At 45.4% G+C, this 18,843-nt stretch overlaps 4 protein-coding genes across 14 annotated transcripts in view; all 4 read right to left on the bottom strand.

Annotated features, from left to right (window-relative positions):
- Positions 1-4,383, bottom strand: part of mark4b (MAP/microtubule affinity-regulating kinase 4b) — a 38,898-nt gene extending 34,515 nt beyond the window's left edge. For 2 of the 8 annotated variants that reach the window (XM_054795218.1, XM_054795221.1), the window contains exon 1: positions 2,680-3,594. In XM_054795218.1, the coding sequence (XP_054651193.1) occupies positions 2,680-2,727 (48 nt within the window). In that variant the 5' untranslated portion in view covers positions 2,728-3,594. Of the gene's footprint in view, positions 1-2,679; positions 3,595-4,191 lie in introns of those variants that run through there. The other 6 variants (XM_054795223.1, XM_054795224.1, XM_054795219.1 and 3 more) reach the window with 5 other exon arrangements.
- Positions 4,384-4,584: 201 nt separating this feature from the next.
- On the bottom strand, positions 4,585-10,018 carry LOC129191664 (zinc finger protein 664-like). Of its 3 annotated transcripts, none has more exons than XM_054795228.1 (7): positions 9,702-10,018; positions 8,809-8,910; positions 8,543-8,726; positions 7,443-7,507; positions 7,249-7,356; positions 6,376-7,023; positions 4,585-5,339 (listed from the first exon to the last, which is right to left on the bottom strand). In XM_054795228.1, exons 1-7 carry the CDS (start codon positions 9,858-9,860, stop codon positions 5,073-5,075), a joined length of 1,533 nt encoding a protein of 510 aa, XP_054651203.1. In that variant the 5' UTR covers positions 9,861-10,018; the 3' UTR covers positions 4,585-5,072. The 3 variants fall into 3 exon arrangements, with proteins under 3 accessions (XP_054651203.1, XP_054651202.1, XP_054651204.1); XM_054795227.1 differs by having other exon boundaries at positions 6,376-7,026; positions 9,702-10,017; XM_054795229.1 differs by lacking the exon at positions 9,702-10,018 and adding an exon at positions 9,034-9,360 and having other exon boundaries at positions 6,376-7,026.
- A 571-nt stretch (positions 10,019-10,589) lies between these two features.
- LOC129191685 (zinc finger protein 431-like) lies at positions 10,590-14,189 on the bottom strand. The gene is made up of 4 exons (XM_054795265.1): positions 14,049-14,189; positions 12,328-12,658; positions 12,158-12,235; positions 10,590-12,090 (listed from the first exon to the last, which is right to left on the bottom strand). Exons 1-4 carry the CDS (start codon positions 14,175-14,177, stop codon positions 10,667-10,669), a joined length of 1,962 nt encoding a protein of 653 aa, XP_054651240.1. The 5' UTR covers positions 14,178-14,189; the 3' UTR covers positions 10,590-10,666.
- Positions 14,190-14,220: 31 nt separating this feature from the next.
- LOC129191684 (zinc finger protein 665-like) lies at positions 14,221-18,359 on the bottom strand. Of its 2 annotated transcripts, none has more exons than XM_054795264.1 (4): positions 17,799-18,359; positions 17,381-17,607; positions 16,977-17,040; positions 14,221-16,279 (listed from the first exon to the last, which is right to left on the bottom strand). In XM_054795264.1, exons 1-4 carry the CDS (start codon positions 18,208-18,210, stop codon positions 14,700-14,702), a joined length of 2,283 nt encoding a protein of 760 aa, XP_054651239.1. In that variant the 5' UTR covers positions 18,211-18,359; the 3' UTR covers positions 14,221-14,699. The 2 variants fall into 2 exon arrangements, with proteins under 2 accessions (XP_054651239.1, XP_054651238.1); XM_054795263.1 differs by having other exon boundaries at positions 14,222-16,279; positions 16,977-17,043.
- Between the last annotated feature and the right edge of the window lie 484 nt (positions 18,360-18,843).

Here is an 18,843-nt window from a genome sequence, read left to right as displayed (position 1 = left end):
GCCAAAATATAGGTCATCTCATATCAAACTTTGTACAGATCACCCACGGCTGAGTGGCCCTCAGTGGACCACATGATGAAGAGCCCGAGGTGTTCCTCCTCTGTGCAGTCAACACTGCGTTGGGCACATGCAGGGAGAGCGCCAGAGCTTTGGCTAACGAGTTGTGACAGCGAGCTCATGACTTGTTGGCTTAGTCCAGGAAACAAGAAGAAGAAGAAGAAAAAGAAAAAAAAAACAACACACAGCCACGCATGTGCGCACACGCACTAAGCCACACCCACTTTAGACTTCCTTTTCTTGCTGAAACACAACTGATTAAACCTCACGACTCGCTCCAACAACATTTTACTCCTGCAGTACAGCTGCGCCTGTAAAGATAAAGCTGTCCACCATACAACACGCCGTGGCACTGGTGCTAACTAGCTGCACAGCCACCAGAACCCGGACCTAAACTCCCTCTTGCAGACGTTAAATGACAGTCTAACAAAGACTAATAAAAATAAAAACACAACATGCCTCAAAAAATTGGGGTAGTGCATCAAAGGATGGTGCATTTTGCTTTTTCTCTGTCTTATTTGGCAGCACTTCTTCCAGAATTCCTGAAAGGTGAGCAACAACAAGGGGTGTGAAGAGAAGAAGAAGAGTATAGACAGGAAGTTAAATTCAAAGTAAATTTAGCATGTTATTTGTATTAACACTGCTTTACTTCTTTTTACATTTGCGTGACACTTAAGAATGTTAAAATGTGACCTTAGCTTTTATGATGGCCACAGTTTGACCCTGGAACAGATTGTTTCTTTTGACATTATGTCCTTTGGATTAGGAAACAATAGTTCCCAAACAAACCAAGGTGAAAAGGTGCTAAATTGTGATATTCATAAGAAGTAAAACTATACACTTACAAGGTACACTACAGTATAACAAACAGATTGTGTGCCAGTTTGGGATCGATACCACAAAAAGAAGTGACGAATGCTTGCTGTAACTGAAAGCATGAGATGACCCAACAACTATGAATGCTAATTGAAATGTATATGGACGCATGAAGATGACTGAAAAGGAAAGGAATGATCGTAGTGAGGACGTCATAGACACCCCACCCCTCCGCATGGTAAGATTGCTAGCAAGACTAGACTAGACTAAAACATTAAATTATTATTATTAGGGTTACTAGTATCAACATCTGCAATTGGCTGGCAACCAATCCAGGGTGTACCCCACCTCTCGCCCAAAGTCAGCTGGGATAGGCTCCAGCCTACCCCCACAACCCTAGAGACGATATGCAGCATAGAAAATGGGTGAATGGATAGTGTCCACATTTCAAGTTGTTCTTGTTAATTACATTTTTTGGGACTTCATCACTGGAACACCAAACTTTGATTGCAGGTTTGAATTCTCACCACAGGCACAATAATCCCCAACACAGGCTACTGTTGTGGCCATAACCCACGCCAAGTTCAAACTCAACTCAGAACTCCCGAGGTCGCTTCCAGTCCGTGCCATCGGAACACTTTTACAGCAACACACAAGGGCAAGTCTTATGTCTTAAATTGCTTATTTTCTGTTATGTCTTCTATACTGGGTAATACGAGTGCAAAGGTGATTATAGGGGTGTTACTTCATATCTGGAGGGCTCTAATAATGTTAAAAACCACATTTAGAAGGTCATAAACAGGTTTTCTATGCTCTACCTACAAAAATATTCCATTTATAAATAGGGAATCCGACTTCACAGGAATTCGCAAATGAGAGATTACTGTACACTGCTTTTTAATGATTATTGTTATTATTATTAGACTCCTCTGTGTCTTGCTTTGCAGAAAAAAAGCGCTGCAGAAATTTCCAATGCTCTTTTCTTTTCTTCATGGGAGGTCCTGGAACGACAGTTCACGGGGGACTTTCTTGTTAGAAATGAATTGAAAGCCAGAATATTATCCAGCAAGTAAAAAAAACAAAAAAACACAGTGTAATCATGCATTGAATAAATACAAGTCAAAAGAAAAGTAAATAAATTAATGCAATCTCTCCTCTTGCATGCGTCAGTGGGGAGAACTAGAGCAGTAGAGCCAACTCGCCCTGGCCGGCAAGGCTCACTAGAGGGTGGGCACGTCATATTACTAACTCATGTTAGTGTGAAATTAGTCAATTTTTTGTTCAGTCCTAGTTGTTTGCTTTTTTTCTTGTATCATTGTATTTTTAGAATGTGCTGCAGGCCAATAAAAAAAATGATCTTCCGCCATACCAAACCCCCTTGCCCCCCCCACACAAACACACACTGGCACTCTCTCTTGCGACATCCACCTTGACATCATGATGCACAGCTAAGCCTATGCAATCGTTAAACATGTTTGTAAAATGTGTCCTTCATGTACCATGGTGTCAAACTGTTAAAAGAAAAAGGGCATTTCACAGTACAGTGCAGCCTCTGTTCCCCTCATGTGACCACACAGCAGCACAGAAGCTAGAGAGGAGCACTTCATGGTGGCCCTGCAATCACATGGATTAAATATTGATCTGCTGGGGTGGGGGCAAATGGAACAAACATCCTTGCACCTGAGCAAGACATGGAAATGAAAACTGTGTAGTATCTGTGTGTTATCTAGTTATCACAGAAGACAGAAAGTGCGTTCATGCTTGACAATGACAATAATGTATATGAATGTTTAGGTATGCACTTACATGATCAGGGTTCCTCTCGTTTCCTGGCAGTGATGTGCGTAAGGACATGATGGTCCCTGAGAGGACTTCCGGTCAGGAGAAAGGAAATGAGCAGTGTTCGTGTGTGTGTGTGTGTGTCAGTGTCAATAACACCCCTCGTTTTGACGAAAATGACTCATACAATCTTCATGGTGAAGGCAGCAGGGATCAGGACGCTGATAAAGAGTCAAAAGAGTTCAATAATGAGCTACGTTCAGCTCCTGGGGCTCTACAAGTCGGCATCATTCAAGACAAAAAAACACAAAAATAACAGTCCAGACTGCCCCCCCTCTCTTTCCTCTCTAATGGGGGTTCACTCTCTCCGGATCCTCCGATGGTGTCATTCCTGTGGACAGACGGCCGCTAAGGAGATGATCCGGCAGGTTAAGAAGCAAACGTCCTTTGCTAAGAAGACTAACAAAGCTGAGGACAGTTAAAGGGAGAAACGCGGTCACAGCTAGCTAGCTAGCAAGTAAGCTAGCTTTGCCCACAATAAAAATGTCGAGTCAGAAGAGGAACTGTAAGAAAAAGACACGCAGGGGTCGCCTTTGAAGACATGTTGGTGTCCTTGTCAAGAAGAAAGCCCCTCCGTCTCTTTAGCTCCTCTCATTCGTTCAAAGAAGCGGATGCGGCGAATGAAAAGTGTCCGCTGTCTGATGATGACTGGAGGCGGAACAAAAGAGAATAGCTCCTCTCTGGTGGGAATCGGTGTTTTCCCGTTCAACGAGGGAAGCAATCGGTACCGTACCGTTAGCAGGAAACGGCGGTTTCACTAGGAAGAGGCAGGCGGACACTGGACTGCCGCCTGGATGTGTCCTGATGTCCTCTCCCGCTACGCCTACAATGGCCGTGGTGCGTTGACAGAACCTTAGTAATCTGCGCTTATCGCTCTCACACAGTTCAATGAGGATACGTTCATGGACCCTCGTAATCTGCATTTCTCCATTTCCTCATACAATGGTCGTGATGCATTCATTAACCATAGTAACTAGCGCTTCAGACGCCCCCACCCGACGACCCCAAAGGTGACGATGCCTTACTGGTCACGTCGTATAGCCTCATGCTCTACAAGTTTACGGACAACAACCGTTTTCTTCCTAATTAAGTCACAAACAACACACTCGTTTGTCTTTATAAAATACTCAACTACAGCTAGGATATAGGATATAGACTGCATACTCTTATTTTTTACGAAACGTCATTCATTCAATTACCTTGACACTTGCCATCCCAGTGTTTGAATCTGCCTGGCGATTGCGAGGGGTAAATTGTGGCAAATTAGTCAACACATTTATTAGGAATGGCCATGGACTCTGTGGATGGTCATTAAATGACTTCCTGGTTATTGCAATGAGGATAAGAATACTAACATGGCTATATGACAACTATGATCATACTGTACATAAACAGGGGCATAGGCAATATTTTTTGTGACAAATACAAACATTTCCTGAGAAATCTTACAGCCATTGAATGTCCTCAAATGTGTCTTACCTGAACTGATCTGGACCTGATGGAGCGCACCCAAGGCCTCATCCTTCCCTCACGGCCTTCTGGTTATGATTCAAAGCTTAAAAAATCTAATTCCAGACTAACAGAAAGTATAAACAAGCTGGTGCTCCGATAGACACACTCGTCCCTCAGCGGAGGTTAACAGTTACACTGTGACGATCAATGCTGGAAAGAACAATGAGAGCGGCAGTCCATATTTCCATTCAGCGGTGAGAATGTATACGCAACATGATGAGCTCTGTGGTGTCCACATCGGCGTCCGGTCAGCTGTGGATAAACCAATTAGTGGGGGGAAAATACTGGATGTGGAATCATCAATACACATACACAGCACTCGAGTGACGTCTTGTTGATGTGTAGTCACATGAACAATCAAAAATGGGGTTTAAAGAGCATGGTGGGACCAAAGCATACCCTTCACACTTTCTATTTATTTACTATTTACTTGGGACTTGCTCACAATACATGAACCTTTTCACACTAACCTGCCTTTCATAATCAATCATGTCACTTGAGTCAATACAAAAGTCAGTTTTGGGGTTCCAAAGGCTCCATGCTTGGACCAGTCATCAACCACAAGCTTCCCGGAGCTCATTAGGAAACAAACTAACGTTGCAGTCTATTTTTTAAAGCTTTGTATGTTAACAGTGGACCACTTCTTCAAATGCACACAAGCAAAACTAGTTATCATAGCTATCATCCTAACTTTTTGGACACTCGCACCAGTACCCGAGAGTATCACAAGGTCTTTCGGTATAGTATTTAAAAAGTGACGATGAAGTGGTTTCCATCCAAGTTGCCATTTAACCATCAAAGTTCACATCAACGTGCTCCTGCCTGGGTGTGTGGAGCGTAGACGGGGGTCACACGTAGAAGCACTTGTGGTCCTTTAAGTTCCTCATGTAGGCGAAGCCCTTGCCGCACTTGTCACACATGAACTGCTTCTCGCCCGTGTGGATCTGCTGGTGGGCCTTCAGACTGTTGCCCTGGTTGAAGCTGCGGCCGCACACGTCGCAGCTGTACGGCTTCTCGCCCGTGTGGATGCGCTGGTGCCGGTTCAGGTTGCCAGTGTTGCTGAAGCACTTCCCACACGCCTTGCAAGCAAAGGGCTTCTCGCCTGTGTGCACCGCCTGCACGGGACAGTGGACACAGCTCAGTGCGTTTAATCTCTCAGGTCAGTTTTTATGCAGTCACCAAAATTCTAAGCCCCCGAAGGCCACACACTGAAAAATCACAAGGATCCAAGTGACTACTTTGATTTTTTGTAATTTTGTAAAAAAGGCTAAAAAAAAATTTAAAAAATATTTTTAATATAAAAAAAGAAAAGAAAAAAAAAGAAAAAAAGGTTTTGTTTCTTTATTCATATTTATTTTATATACATGTATATACATATATATTTATATATACTCAATTTTTTTTGGTCTTACTGTTATCTATTATGTATTATTATTATGTTTATCATAAAAAACATGACATGGAATGCAAGAAGTGAACAGCAAGTATTGTACTAGATGTGGAATAGACGGGGGGTAGGATTAAATAGGCTTTGCTTCTTCCTACTCCTTTTGGACATGTGGAACTGTGAAAGGATGATTTATGAGATGTATTCCATTGTAACCTCATGTTCAAATAAACTAATACCAAACCAAACCAAACCAAAATATTATTTAAAGACAAAGCTTTGTGTTATTGTTAATTACTGGCGTCAACATGTCAGCTTTTCCTCTTTAAATTGTGTATTTTTGCTCTATTTTTCAAATTTTTGAAAAGTTATATACACTTCTGTATATTGTATATAATCGTTATTTAATACAACTTCTTTGCATATTGGATGAGGGTTTTTTTGGGTTTTTTTTTTTACAAAATGAAGCATGCAGCCCTTGGTGGGGAAAAGCTTGGACACCCCTGGCTTAGCATATCTCCACTTACAATGGACTAATTTTTGCATGTTTAACAAAAAATGTGTCTTTCCAGAATGAAGACCTCAGTGGAAAAAGTTTGGACAGAATAGGTGCTCCACCTAGTGGTGAAGTCTGTAAATTACACTATAATGACCCAGAAAGTCCTAAATAGGTCAAGATTGATCATGGAGAGTCCATTTTGGTCTATACTTTAGAAGAACTGTACAAAATGAGAGGATGTTCAAATGAAAAACGATGAAAGTACCTTGTGTGACTTGAGGCTGCTGTGCTGCGTGAAGGCGCGTCTGCAGATGTCGCAGGAGAAGGGCTTCTCGCCACTGTGTATCTTCTCGTGAACCTTCAAGTAACTGGACGACTTGAAGCTCTTCCCACACAGGGCGCAAGTGTGTAGCCTGTCCACCGTGTGGTGCTGTTGATGCGAGCGCAGCTCCATGATGGAGCCCACACGCTGGCCGCAGAGGAGGCACTCGCAGGGGACGGCGGTGGTGTGCGTCTGGAGGTGGACACGCAACGAGTCCACGCAGGCCGTGGCAGCGCCGCAGGCCACGCAGGCCAGCGACTTGGTGGCGGCGTGGGATGACTTCTGGTGCATTTTCAGGGCGCTCTTCTGGATGAAGGCCTTGCCGCAGGTGTCGCAGCTGAAGGGCCGCTCGCCCGTGTGGATCCTTTGGTGACCTTTCAGTGTGTCGGCCTGGTTGAAGCTCTTGCCGCAGATGTCGCACCTGAAGGGCTTCTCTCCTGTGTGGATGCGCAGGTGGCGCTGCAGGTTGCCATGTATGCTGAAGCTCTTGTGGCAGAAGTGGCAGCTGTGCGTGAGCTTACGCCTGTGCAAGCGTTGACGCGCTCTGACGCATTTGGATGTTCTTGTGTGGCCTGCATTGCTGGCATCTTCCTGCTGAGTGGAGGGAAGGGAGCGACAGCATTGGACAGTGTATGTGGAAGTGTGTTCTCCAAAATATTGCAATTAAAATGGAGCGACCAAGTGAGGGAGAAGATCGACTTGTCGAACATTTGGTGCTCATAAAAGGCTTTAAGTACAAATTTTACTGTTATAGCATCATGAAAAAGGCTCTTCTGGGCGTAATAGAAAATACAACAAAATCAAGATGAAAGTCACCTGATAGTCTGGATCACCGTGCTCGTAGTCTGGGTCTGAGACTTCTCCTTGCTGCGACGTCCTCTGCTTAACACACGTGTCTTCCATTGGTGCTGGATGGACACTTTCCTGAGAGACAGACACAAGCCACTGAAATACGCCCTGACTGTCGTACGAAACAGGCGTGGCTGGAAGCGTGCGGTCGTCTTTAGTACCTCGTAGGTTCTGCCCTTCCACAGGTGAACAATGGGCGACCACTTGACCCCAGCGGGGCTACCAGCTGCAAATGTAAACAACGTCAGTTTGAGCTCCTTACAGCCTTGACGGCCATTTCTGCATCATCACATGGAGAAGACGGCGAACCAATGAGTTGGCAGTACTGTGGATTATCGATATTGACAATGATGACGAGAGCCCAGTGTTTCCCATACAGTCGTCCCTCGTGATACCACGCTTCAAATCTTGCGGCTTCACTATCACGGTTTTTCAAAATATATTCCATCCATCTATTTTCTGTGCCGCGTCTCCTCATTAGGGTCGCAGGGGTATGCTGGAGCCTATCCCAGCTGACTTCGGGCGACAGGTGGGGTACACCCTGGACTGGTCGCCAGCAAATATATTCATTATTAAATTATTGCTGTTTCTTGGTTGACTATTAACCAAAAAATATGCATATTCAAGCAAATTGTACGTATTTTTGGCCTAAATTTAGCATTTTCAAGCATAAAATATGGCTACATGGACTAAGCTACAAGTATAAGGCCTTCTGAAGATGCATTCAAAGACACGTGATATGTAGTATTCTACACTGGTCACTAGGTGTCAGTAATATTACATTAATGAGACAACAGCTACTTAGGAAGACCTGTACAGAATCCGGAATTAAAAAAAGAACTCTCACAATGCTGACATGTGCGTCTATATTTTGTGTTATTCATGTCTTTATGATGGAAATCTTTAGCATATATTTTAGCATTAGCTCAGTTGATGTTGATGGCAGTGCTATTTTTAATATATAGACTTGGCACTACCCGGTCTCCCTTGTTCGTAAACACATTTTAATGGGACTGTCTGTGTGGCTTCATAACACCTCATACGCACCACATAAAAATACATTCACCTGCTGTCATGGGCCTTTCAGCCAATCGGAAGCATGAAAAAGCTACCACAGTTGACCTTTTTGCGCATTTTAACGCCTCTGTTAAATAAAGTGTAAAAATACGAGTTAATGTCGCACGTTTCTTATGACACAAACCAAAAACCTCCAAAAGACATCATAGGTACATTTCAGTCCTGTGGGAAACACTGGAGTCACCTCTGCCTCGCTTCCTCCTGGAGCGCTGCGAGGAGCGAGCATTCTCTCCTTCTGTACCGGTGACTCCTCCTCCTTCCTCCCCCTCCTCCTCCATGTGGCCTCCTGTCAGCAGCAGACTCAGCTCAGTCTCAGCTACCTCCAGCCTCCTCCTCAGCTCCTCCACCTCAGCTTCGCCCTGCGTCACCTGCAAACCAACACAGACGCTCATCAGTTATTACCAAAGCTTGGCCATTGGTGCTGCATGAAACATTGAAAGTGATAAATACTTCTAAGTGCAGCAGAGAAGAACATTCTTGGAAAAGCTGGCAGATCTCCTCGGCCACCCCTCGGGCCAGAGACGTCATGAAGGTGCTGAGATGGTGGACCACCTGATAGGGGACAGCACATTTTACCGCTTCATGCACAAACAGTATGGATAGTAGACCAGTCAATAAAGATCTCATTTGGGGGTAAAAGAGTTATAAGAACAAAGGATGACCGGAAAGATGCACCTCCTCAGAACTAATAATTGTAGGTCTTCATAGATACACAACTCCTGTAGATATCCACACCTGATTAAGTATATAAATACATGATTAATACTAAAAATAGATATGTTTTCTTAGATTTGCTGGAGTGTGAGTGTTGCTGTTTCAAAGTGTGCTAAGAGAAGTACAAAGTCAGAAGGTTGTGACAGAAGCTTGTCAGTCAGGCCTCTGATGTCACAAGCAGCTGCTAGCGGTTAGTTAGCGTCACAATCACAGCTAGCTATGTTAAACAGATCCCAATCCATTCATCGCCAGTAGTTTAATTTAAAGAAAACGTCCATCCAGTTTTCTCCAGTTGTGAACCAATCTGTGACTGACGCGCCTCTAGACATACACCAACTAGATTACACCTTGTGGCTGTCCGCACACAAAATGGCGTCCAAACATGGCTCTTCGCGGAGGAAAGTTGTACTTCAACAGCATGTTCATACATGTTAATGTACTTTTGGTTTGAGATAAAATCTGTAGCGACCATTTGTGAGTTTGGCTCGGCGTCTTCAGGAAGCTAACGTGCTAGCTCTTCTATTTCTATGATCAGACGCTGCTGTTGCTGAAGGCAGGCAGAGTGGAGGAAGGCAAAGATGGAAAACATATAATAACTAAAATATAACAGTTATCACATATAAATGTACCTTATCGTCAGAGGACGCGTGGACGTTGTCGTCCTCGCTCGGTGACTCTTCTTGAGGACTTTTCGTGTTTGAGGCACTAATAACTTTGCTCATTTCTCTCACGGAAGTGTCAACCATTTGCTCCAAAATGGCCACCACCCGCGACTCTAAATCTGACATGATGACAAACTCACTAAACTTTAAATGTGATGCCTATGGTGTTATATTAACTTTATCGGGAAACGCCGCGTACCACAAAACAGGATGTGACGTTTTGCCGTAAGATGGTTTCGAAATAAGAACGCGTTTTAGAGTTAGGAGTTAATCATTTTCGGAGAGTGACATTTTTAAAAACACGCTTTAATGTGTGTTGTCAATGTAAAAAAGTAACAGGGCGGCGTATAAATTAGATCAAAATGTATTAATTTGTATGTTGGTGATATTTCAGTAGTACGGACCGGAAGTTGCGTTTAACTTCCGGCCCTAGTTTAGTTTCGGGTGTTTTTATTCCGCGTTATTTAAATTAGATTAAATTGTACTAATTTGGATTTCCTAAATTTTTGGCATATCGCAATAATCTGTTCTGATTTTCGTGAACGAGAGCAAGACAAATCGATGACGTCTTAAAAATGAGATGTCTTCAGGTTATAATGCTTTGCGATTTTAAATCCACAAATCTTAATCTAATTTCAAATTGTTTTGCTGTGTAAAAAGGATTAGAAACTTAAATCTTTGTCAATAATTAATCCCTGCATAAAATCCCATTTAAAACGTTCAAAGACATATTTTACTGTATAACAAATCTCATCCAATTAGGTTGTCATTTCTTGCAATAGAATGGCTCAAGTAGGCCTAATTAATTCCGATTTCATTTAGATTTTAGAGCCAAGGTACCAATAGACCAGTAAAATATCATGTTTTATTGGCATGTCAGTGTTATCATCATACATACAATTCTATTTGCGGGGCTGGGATTGAGTCACATGTCATGTGTATGAGGTCACCAGCGCGTTCACCGCACACGCGTGTCTCTTGAGCTGCCTGGAGTCTGAGAAGCCGAGCCCACAATGGTCGCAGGCATACGGCCGCTCCCCCGTGTGCACCTGCATGTGGAACTTCACGTGTCCAAGCTGCCGGAAGCGCACGCCGCAGACCTCGCACTCGTACGGCTTCTCGCCCGTGTGGATCCTCAGGTGTCGGCGGTAGTTGGTGTAGACCCGAAAGGCCTTACCGCACTGCTCGCACCTGTGAGGCTTCTCGCCCGTGTGCTGCAGTTTGTGCGACTTGAGGGCGTGCTGGATGATGAAGGTCTTCCCGCATACGTCGCAGGCGTAGGGCCGCTCCCCCGAGTGCGTCCTCAGGTGGTAGTCGAAGGTGGCTTTGTAGAGGAAGGACTTGCCGCACACATGGCAGCTGTACGGTGTGCCGCCCGTGTGGACTTGCTCGTGTTTCTTGAGGGAGTCCGCCGAGTGGAAGCCTCGCTGGCAAGTCTGGCAGGTGAACGGCGTCACCTCCACAGTTGTTCTGTCCCGTCTGAAGATGACTCTGCGGTTCGCTCGCGTCCCAGCTCGCCTTCGCGTGCCTTCGCCCGCCAGGTCGCCCTCCCGGTGGACTAGTTTCTGGTGCTTCTGCAGCTGGCAGTTGTAGAGGAAGGTCTTCCCGCAGAGGTCGCACATGAAGGACTTGGAGGCTCCGTGGAGCAGCATGTGAGCTTTCAGTTTGTCCTGGACAAAGCTCACTCCGCACACGTGACACGTGAACGGCCGCTCACCCGTGTGAATGCGCATGTGGCGTTTGAGGTTCTGCCGCAGCGTGAAGCCGGCGCCGCAAGTCTCACACATAAACATTTTGCCTCTGTGCACTGCCATGTGCGTGCGCAGCGATCGCTTCTTGGTGAAGGCCTTGGCGCACACGCCACACTTGTGAGGGTACTCGCCTGTGTGGACGCTCCGATGACAGCGCAGCGCCACGGCGTAGCGGAAACTCTCGCCGCACTCCTCGCACTTGTGTGGCTTGTCGGCGCTGTGCACGGCGCGGTGGGCCTTCAGGCACTGGCGGCTCTTGAAGGCCTTGCCGCACGTGGCGCACGCAAAAGGTCGAGCGTCTCCGTGGACGAGTTCATGAGATTTGAGGAGCACCTTGCTCTTGAACGTCTTCTCGCACAGGTTGCATGCGAAGGTCTGCAGCTTCTTTTCCTCGTGCTGCAGCAGGTGCCGCTCCAGCGTGGAGGCATTGCGGAATGTTCTCGGGCACTGTTGGCAGGTCAGAGGCTCCATGTGCGTCTCGGCGTGCTTCCTCAGGTGAAGCTGGCGGCTGAAGCTCTTCTTGCACACATCACATTCAAAGACCTTCTGGACTGCAGCACAGAGAAGCTCCTGGGACTCTGTGGGCGGAGTCGTGATAATGTCCTCTGTGGATGAATTAGTGAAGGATATGGAATCATCTTCTCATTTTGTCTCAACAGCAACTTACCTTACCTTCTTGTCTGCTGGCTGATGATGACTCAGCGCAGCAGTTCACTTCCTTAGTCTTTTCTTGACTGTCTGAACTGTGAACTTTGACAGAAGTCAAGATTTAATTGTAAATATCTTCCTATATTCTGTTCCATTTTTTATTGTGGTTCACATTTAGACATTTAACCAGGCACCTTCATCATGTCTGCCGTTTCCGTCAGCAGCCGCCGACTCTTCCTTGGCTAACTCATCAGCTGATTTGACCAGCGTCCCAAGGGGCTTCAAGGTGAAGATCCATCCAGTCTGCTCATTCAGCACGGGGCATCCATTCATCACATTTTCTCTCCACGTTCGGGCGTTGTCAAAGTTATCCGTCGCAGTCTTCAGCTCACGCTCCAGCTGGCACACTTTGTCTTTCAGGGCCAGCTTCTCCCTGCTCTCAGCCGCAAACAGCTGCTGGAAAATAGCGTTGATCTTTCTGCTGGCCTCCTGAGCCAACATGTCCACCACTTTGTCCAATCCTGGCTGAATAAAAAAACAAAATGCCATTTTAGTTTACTGTAATTTTGAGATTCTATGATATGCTAGCATGCCACATTGCTTAGGGGTCTCCAAATATGGATAGTATCGTATCAGTATCGGGTTGATCGAGTATCGGGTTCTCTTCTATTTGTATTTTCACAAAAATCTGTTTTTTGTGTTGTTCCTATTGTTACATTGTTGATATTTGTACATTTATATAGTTTTATATTGTGCAAACTCAGGGTATAAGTTCTTGGACACAGGAGGGCCTGGGGGCAAAAAGCCAAAGGATTTTTTATTTTTGCTTTTGTTTACTTATTTTGCACTTTTGACCTTGTAATTCACAAATCTGTTAATAAAAACACATTTGTTTGAGTTTTGTATGTGTTTTATTCTGATCATAATGACGACCAATAAAATTATTTATTTCTCTTGAGCAATTTCAAGTACAACGTGTCAATATCGGCATCTTCATCGGCAATGCAGGCCTTGCAGTGTCGCCCACCCCGACCTAAAATATATGTCATCCATCCATTTTCTATACCGCTTCATCCTCATTAGGGTCGCGGGGGCATGCTGGAGCCTATCCCAGGGCGACAGGCGGGGTACACCCTGGACTGGTCACCAGCCAATCGCAGGGCACATGTAGACAAACAACCATTCACACTCACATTCATACCTATGGGCAATTAACCTCACTTGCATGTTTTTGGGAATGTGGGAGAAAACCCACGCGCACACGGGGAGAACATGCAAACGCCACACAGAAATGCCCAGGGGAGAATCGAACCCAGGTCTTCCCGATCTCCAGGCTGTTCCTGTATTGGCCAACTTGCTAACCACTAGACCACCGTGCGGCCCAAATATATGTCATAACTATCAGAAATTACTGAAAGTTATAAAAAAAAAAAAAAACACCACTTGGGTAGCGCATAATAACAATTCCTGTCAAATATATGCCTAACAAACTATATGCCTAACAAACTATTTACTTGGCTTGCTAGAAAATATAAAACCGTTGCCCTCCACGCCCTTAGATGGCGCTAACGTCATGTAGCACTCGGCGCTAACAGCCGCAATTTATTGTCCTAAACTCTCCTGTAGTTTAAGAAACAGATCTTCAACAAAGAGTTGTTCACTCTATAAGGACAGGCAACACTAAACGCTAAATTAACAAACGAAAGTGTAGGTCACCTATCTTCGTCGTGGTAACTTTTGTTAGTCTGGCTACACGACCAGGCGCCATCTTGTTCACGAACGTTTCTATTAGCAAAGTCCAGTCTCTTTCAAATGTAATAGCTCTGTCCAACTTGAAAATATCTCCGACACTCTTACAGCGACAATTGGTATATCTTCCTTATGAAAAGTATCAAATAACATTTAAACGCTTTACCTTCACTGTCAAACTTGATTGCTCCGTGGAATTGTCTTCGTTTGTATGTCCGCCTAAATCCAGTGAACTGTGAATAACAGTCTCCAAAATGGATTTTGTTTGTGAATAAAATACCAAACTTGGTGACATTTTGACATCAAATTTATTGCCAACTGCCTGTCATAACAGAAGAGAGCAGTCAGACTTCTTTGGCTGCCGCTTGCAAACACACCCGGAAGTAGACGCCACACGAAGTCGATTTCAAAATAAAACATGTTTTGTTTTCAACATTCTTTGAAAGAGCTGCAAGACACTGCACAATAAAAGTCGAACAGAAAGTTATACTTCAAAAAAAGAACACACAAAATGCTTGAAAAACGTGTAAATAATATGCAATAGTTAATTCAAAGTAGTTTAAGAAAATAGACTTTTTGTCATTTTGGAATCATGTCAGTGATGACAACATAATTCATTCGGATAGTATACACCATGTAACTTTGGGATGAAAGATTTTGCATGAGAGTAGTCTGAGACAAAATAAATGCATGAGTTGACACAGAAATGCTAAATATCTGATGAATGTAAATGCACAGTTAGTGTTTGGACACGTTCTTGTTCAGCAGAATGGATGAGGCAGCGTTCATCTCCAATAGCTGGAGGACAGGAAGGTGCTCATACTGCCTGTGGCGTGGCACAGCTGTGCTTCTTAAGCTGTCGTGAGTCAGAGAAGCCGCGTCCGCACTGCTGGCAGGAGTAGAGCTTCTGCCCCGTGTGGACCTGCAGGTGGGACTTAAGCTGGTTGGACTGGTGAAACCTCCTCTGACAGAAAGTGCACTCAAAGGGTTTCTCCCCCGTGTGGATGCGCATGTGTCGGTAGAAGTTCCCGTCGGTCCGGAAGGCCTTCCCACACTGGTCGCACTTGTAGGGCTTCTCTCCTGTGTGGATGCGCTCGTGCTGTTTGAGGCTTCCGGCCTGGAAGAAGCCCTTCCCGCACACGTCGCACACAAAGGGCTTCTCTCCCAGGTGGCTCCTCTGGTGGTAGCGAAAGGAGTACTTGTTGTGGAAGGACTTCTCACACAGGCCGCAGTTGAACTCCTTCTGCTCGCTGTGGCCTTTCTCATGCAGTTTGAGCGAGCAGGCGGCGCTGAAGCTGCTCAGGCAGATCTTGCAGCTGAAAGGCTTGACCAGCAGCTTGCTCCGCTGCTTGGTCGGGAACATCTTGGGCTTGCCGTCAGCGTGCACGTACTTCTGGTGGATTTGCAGGCGGCAGTTGAACAGAAAGGTCTTGCCGCACAGGTCGCACATGAAGGGTTTCCTGGCGCCGTGCACCAGCATGTGAGTCTTGAGCTTGTTGTTGTCGGAGAAGCTCTTCCCGCAGTCCTGGCAGCTGAAGGGCTTCTCGCCCGTGTGGATGCGCAGGTGTCTCTTCAGGTTGTTGTTGAGGCTGAACCTGGCGCCGCAGACGTGGCAGGTGAAGGGCTTCTCACCCGTGTGCACCATGCTGTGGCGTTTGAGAGCCGTGCCCGTGCGGTAGGAGCGTTTGCACACGTCGCACACGAAGGGCGTGATGCCGGTGTGCTTCCTCTTGTGCACGGTCAGCGAGTGGGCGTACTTGAAGGTCTCGTCGCAGTCGGGACATTTGTACTTCTTTGCACTGGTGTGGACCATTTGGTGGAAGCGCAGCGTGTCCTTGCTCTTGAACTCCTTGCCGCAGGTGGCACAGCTAAAGGGGCGATCCTCCGAGTGGACCACCATGTGACCTCGCAGCTGCACGGGTGTCTTGCACACCTTGTCACACAGATGACACTTCAGCATCTGCTTCCACTTCTCATGACGCAGCAGGTGGTTCTCCAGCGACTGTTCGATGCGGAAGGTCTTGCCACACTGCTCGCAGGCGAAGGGCTTGGGCTGCTGGAGACGCTGGTGGCGCTTGAGGTGGTTCTGCAGCGACTGCTCCTGACGGTACGAGCGCTTGCACAGCGGGCATGGAAAGGGCAGCGGGGTCTTTGACTCCTCGTGACGCAGGAGGTGGTTCTCCAGAGACTTCTTCTCCAAGAAGCTCTGCCCGCACTGCTCGCACGGGAAAGGCCTCTTGTGGAGCGCCACGTGCTTCTTCAGGTCAGCTTTCCAGTAGTACGCGGCATCGCATTCATCACAGAAGAACCTCTTAATGGGCCGCGGCTCCTTCTTCCTCAGCCTCCGTCCTTCCATTTGATCAGAATTGATCTCTTCTACGCTTCTGTCAGGAGACACTGAGAGAGACAAAAATTAAAATACAATCATCACTTTGTTATGTGTCTCCCTTAAACCATTCCCCCTGCAATGAACCTGAACCTACAATAGTATTGTAACAGACCTCCGTACTTTGCTACGAGTTCTTTCTTGAATTCTCTCTCTCTTTCTTTAGTGTCATGGTGGCTTATTTTGAAGCAGGAATTTTTTTTTAAAACCACACAGAACAGTCAGAAATACACAGTGCACTTGAACACCTCATCAGCACAGGGCGCACAATGCACAATAAAAGGAAGAAAAGAGACAGATACAGAATTGTTCATTGTTCTGTGTACCTTCTATGAACAAATAATAAAGATGATTACAGGATTCCTTAGCCGGAATCTGCATATAGTGTCCAAACTCTAAAAGAACCACTATCCATTCTTCACAGGAGACTGAGTCACCAACACATAGATGCCTTGTTTGGGCAGAAAAAAAACAAGACATACAGAATTTTTGGCAATAATTGTCACGAAAAAACAAATCCTACCAAAAAAAGAGTATACACCGTACTTTTCCACTATACAAAAAAAAAAAAAAAAAATCAGCTATGATAAAACATCTCATTTTAACATTATTAATCATCACACGAGCCTAAAAAGAAGCTTAAAAAAAGAGGCGCATTTCTCCTAAAAATGTTGGTAAAATTCTTGATGTTACAATATCAAATGGTACCTTTTTCAACTTTGATGCTGATCTTCCGTCTTGCTTTTCCTGAAGATGCCTCTTCCGTAGAGCACTGCTATACAAACCAAGCATACAATCAAATCTTTGCTTTGCTTGGATTTAGGTGCTACTGACTTTGTGTCCCTATAGAAAGAACACAATGCATGGAGAGCCTCTGACAAAAGTGAGTACAGCCCTCACATTTCAGCTTCAGAAAACCTTCTCAGGGCACAATAGTACAGACAGTACACTTAGATATATTTTAGAGTAGTCAGTGTACAGCTTGTATAGCAGTACAGCTGTCCCATCTACTGTCACTGAGTCAACACACTGTTGTCATTGTCTAAATAGCCGCCAACTTAAAGTAGATGACAACAAAACGGGCCGTAATCTAGAGCACGAAGACACCAAACCTGCTCATGTGGCATGTCCTCCGTGCTGACGGAACAACAATCAGAGCTGGGGACGTCATGGGCCGTGTCTCCAGGGGAGGCTGCAGGTGGAAGGATGAGTTGCGTCCCGCCGTCTGTCGGAGACGCCAGCGGTTCAACCAGGCTTTCTCCATCTCCCAGCAGCATCACTGTGGTAGCGCCGCTGCCCCGGCGCACAAAGACCATCGGGGTGACTGCAGACTGGGGGTCTGTCAAAGGGGCGGGGCTTAGAACCACCGTTTCATATAACTTTGATACCAATTGTAAAAAGGAAATACTACAACACGTTATAAACACACAAATCCTTCAAAATTGTACTACCATTATAAAAAAAGCTTATAAATGAAAAGTAAACAATAAAACTATTGTTAGAACCTAGCAGATATATTAGTGGCGCAACCTTGCAGGGTCTGGTCATGCAGCATGACGTGAGCAGCAGGCTTTGCTTCTCCATCGCTGATACTCTTCAGCTCCTTCTCCAGCTGCTCCATGTCTCTCCCCAGCTGTCCCACTCGCACCTGCAGATCTTGCTCCAGCTGGCCGGCCTTGGTCTGGACCGCGTCCTCCAGTTGCTCTACTTTGGCCTTCAAAGCCTCGTTCTCCTCGAACAAGGCGGAGGAGAACTCGGCGAACACGGTCTGGATCTGCAGCAACAGACCTCTCTCGATCTCCTGGATGTCGTCGCCGAGCTTGGCGTCTTCCCACTCCGAGTCTGGTACCTCTTTGGCCCACACATCCCTGAAGACTGACACGGTGGCCTGGAAGGCCATCTCTACCATCGACGCCACTTCGCCGGCGAAGCTCGCCTCCATGTTTCTTCTCAAGGAGCACAAAATCGCAGATTAGGTGCAAATGCGTGCTTCGAAAAGAAACTTGAATCAGATGGAACAAAAAGCAGTTTTCTATCGTGTTATGATCACGGTAGATTGATACTTAACAATGGCGGACTGTACGCCTCTGAAAAGACTCCGCGATTCATTTCCGCTTCCGGTGGCTTGTTCGCTTTTGTTTTAGAGCACAATTGTGACCGACAGAGCCTCGCTACCGCCACCGTTTGGCCTGGATAATCATTACTGTTAATCTTGGTAACGTTGAGTGGGCGTCCAAGTTGTAGGCACATTGTAGAAATAAATTTTTAAGGGGGCGGGGGTCACAATGTAAAAAAAAAAGGCTGAAATAAACAGCTAATGCTAATAAATAATAATAAAACAACGCTTTGTCTTTAAATATTTAGATTTCAAAAGCATATTTTTTCATCTTTTTATAAAATACAAAAAATGTATATGATGCATATACATATAACATATAAATATGTAAAAAAAAATCATTTGAATTTTTAAGTATACAGCCTTCTGTGGAAAAAGTTTGGACAAAGGAACACAATCATTGTGCAATTACATTAAATGCATCCATAAACTCACAGGCCACTTTATATTTATTATTTT

The sequence above is a fragment of the Dunckerocampus dactyliophorus genome, chromosome 12 (assembly GCF_027744805.1).
Source record: "Dunckerocampus dactyliophorus isolate RoL2022-P2 chromosome 12, RoL_Ddac_1.1, whole genome shotgun sequence".
NCBI lineage: Eukaryota > Metazoa > Chordata > Actinopteri > Syngnathiformes > Syngnathidae > Dunckerocampus > Dunckerocampus dactyliophorus.
This window is presented reverse-complemented; position numbering and strand designations above follow the sequence as displayed.

What these genes read in the sequence shown, in the direction of transcription:
- LOC129191664 (XM_054795227.1), bottom strand. Translation starts at nt 9,860, where the DNA reads ATGTCAGATTTAGAGTCGCGGGTGGTGGCCATTTTGGAGCAAATGGTT. An exon ending in CAGGAGGAAGCGAGGCAGAG is followed by an intron (nt 7,508 to 8,542) that starts GTGACTCCAGTG and finishes TTACATTTGCAG; the next exon opens with CTGGTAGCCCCGCTGGGGTC. An exon ending in GCAGCCTCAAGTCACACAAG is followed by an intron (nt 5,340 to 6,375) that starts GTACTTTCATCG and finishes TGTCCCGTGCAG; the next exon opens with GCGGTGCACACAGGCGAGAA.
- LOC129191685 (XM_054795265.1), bottom strand. Translation starts at nt 14,177, where the DNA reads ATGTCACCAAGTTTGGTATTTTATTCACAAACAAAATCCATTTTGGAG. An exon ending in AATCAAGTTTGACAGTGAAG is followed by an intron (nt 12,659 to 14,048) that starts GTAAAGCGTTTA and finishes TTTTTTATTCAG; the next exon opens with CCAGGATTGGACAAAGTGGT. An exon ending in ATCAGCCAGCAGACAAGAAG is followed by an intron (nt 12,091 to 12,157) that starts GTAAGGTAAGTT and finishes ATTCATCCACAG; the next exon opens with AGGACATTATCACGACTCCG.
- LOC129191684 (XM_054795263.1), bottom strand. Translation starts at nt 18,210, where the DNA reads ATGGAGGCGAGCTTCGCCGGCGAAGTGGCGTCGATGGTAGAGATGGCC. An exon ending in GCATGACCAGACCCTGCAAG is followed by an intron (nt 17,608 to 17,798) that starts GTTGCGCCACTA and finishes CCCCTTTGACAG; the next exon opens with ACCCCCAGTCTGCAGTCACC. An exon ending in CAGCATCAAAGTTGAAAAAG is followed by an intron (nt 16,280 to 16,976) that starts GTACCATTTGAT and finishes TGTCTCTCTCAG; the next exon opens with TGTCTCCTGACAGAAGCGTA.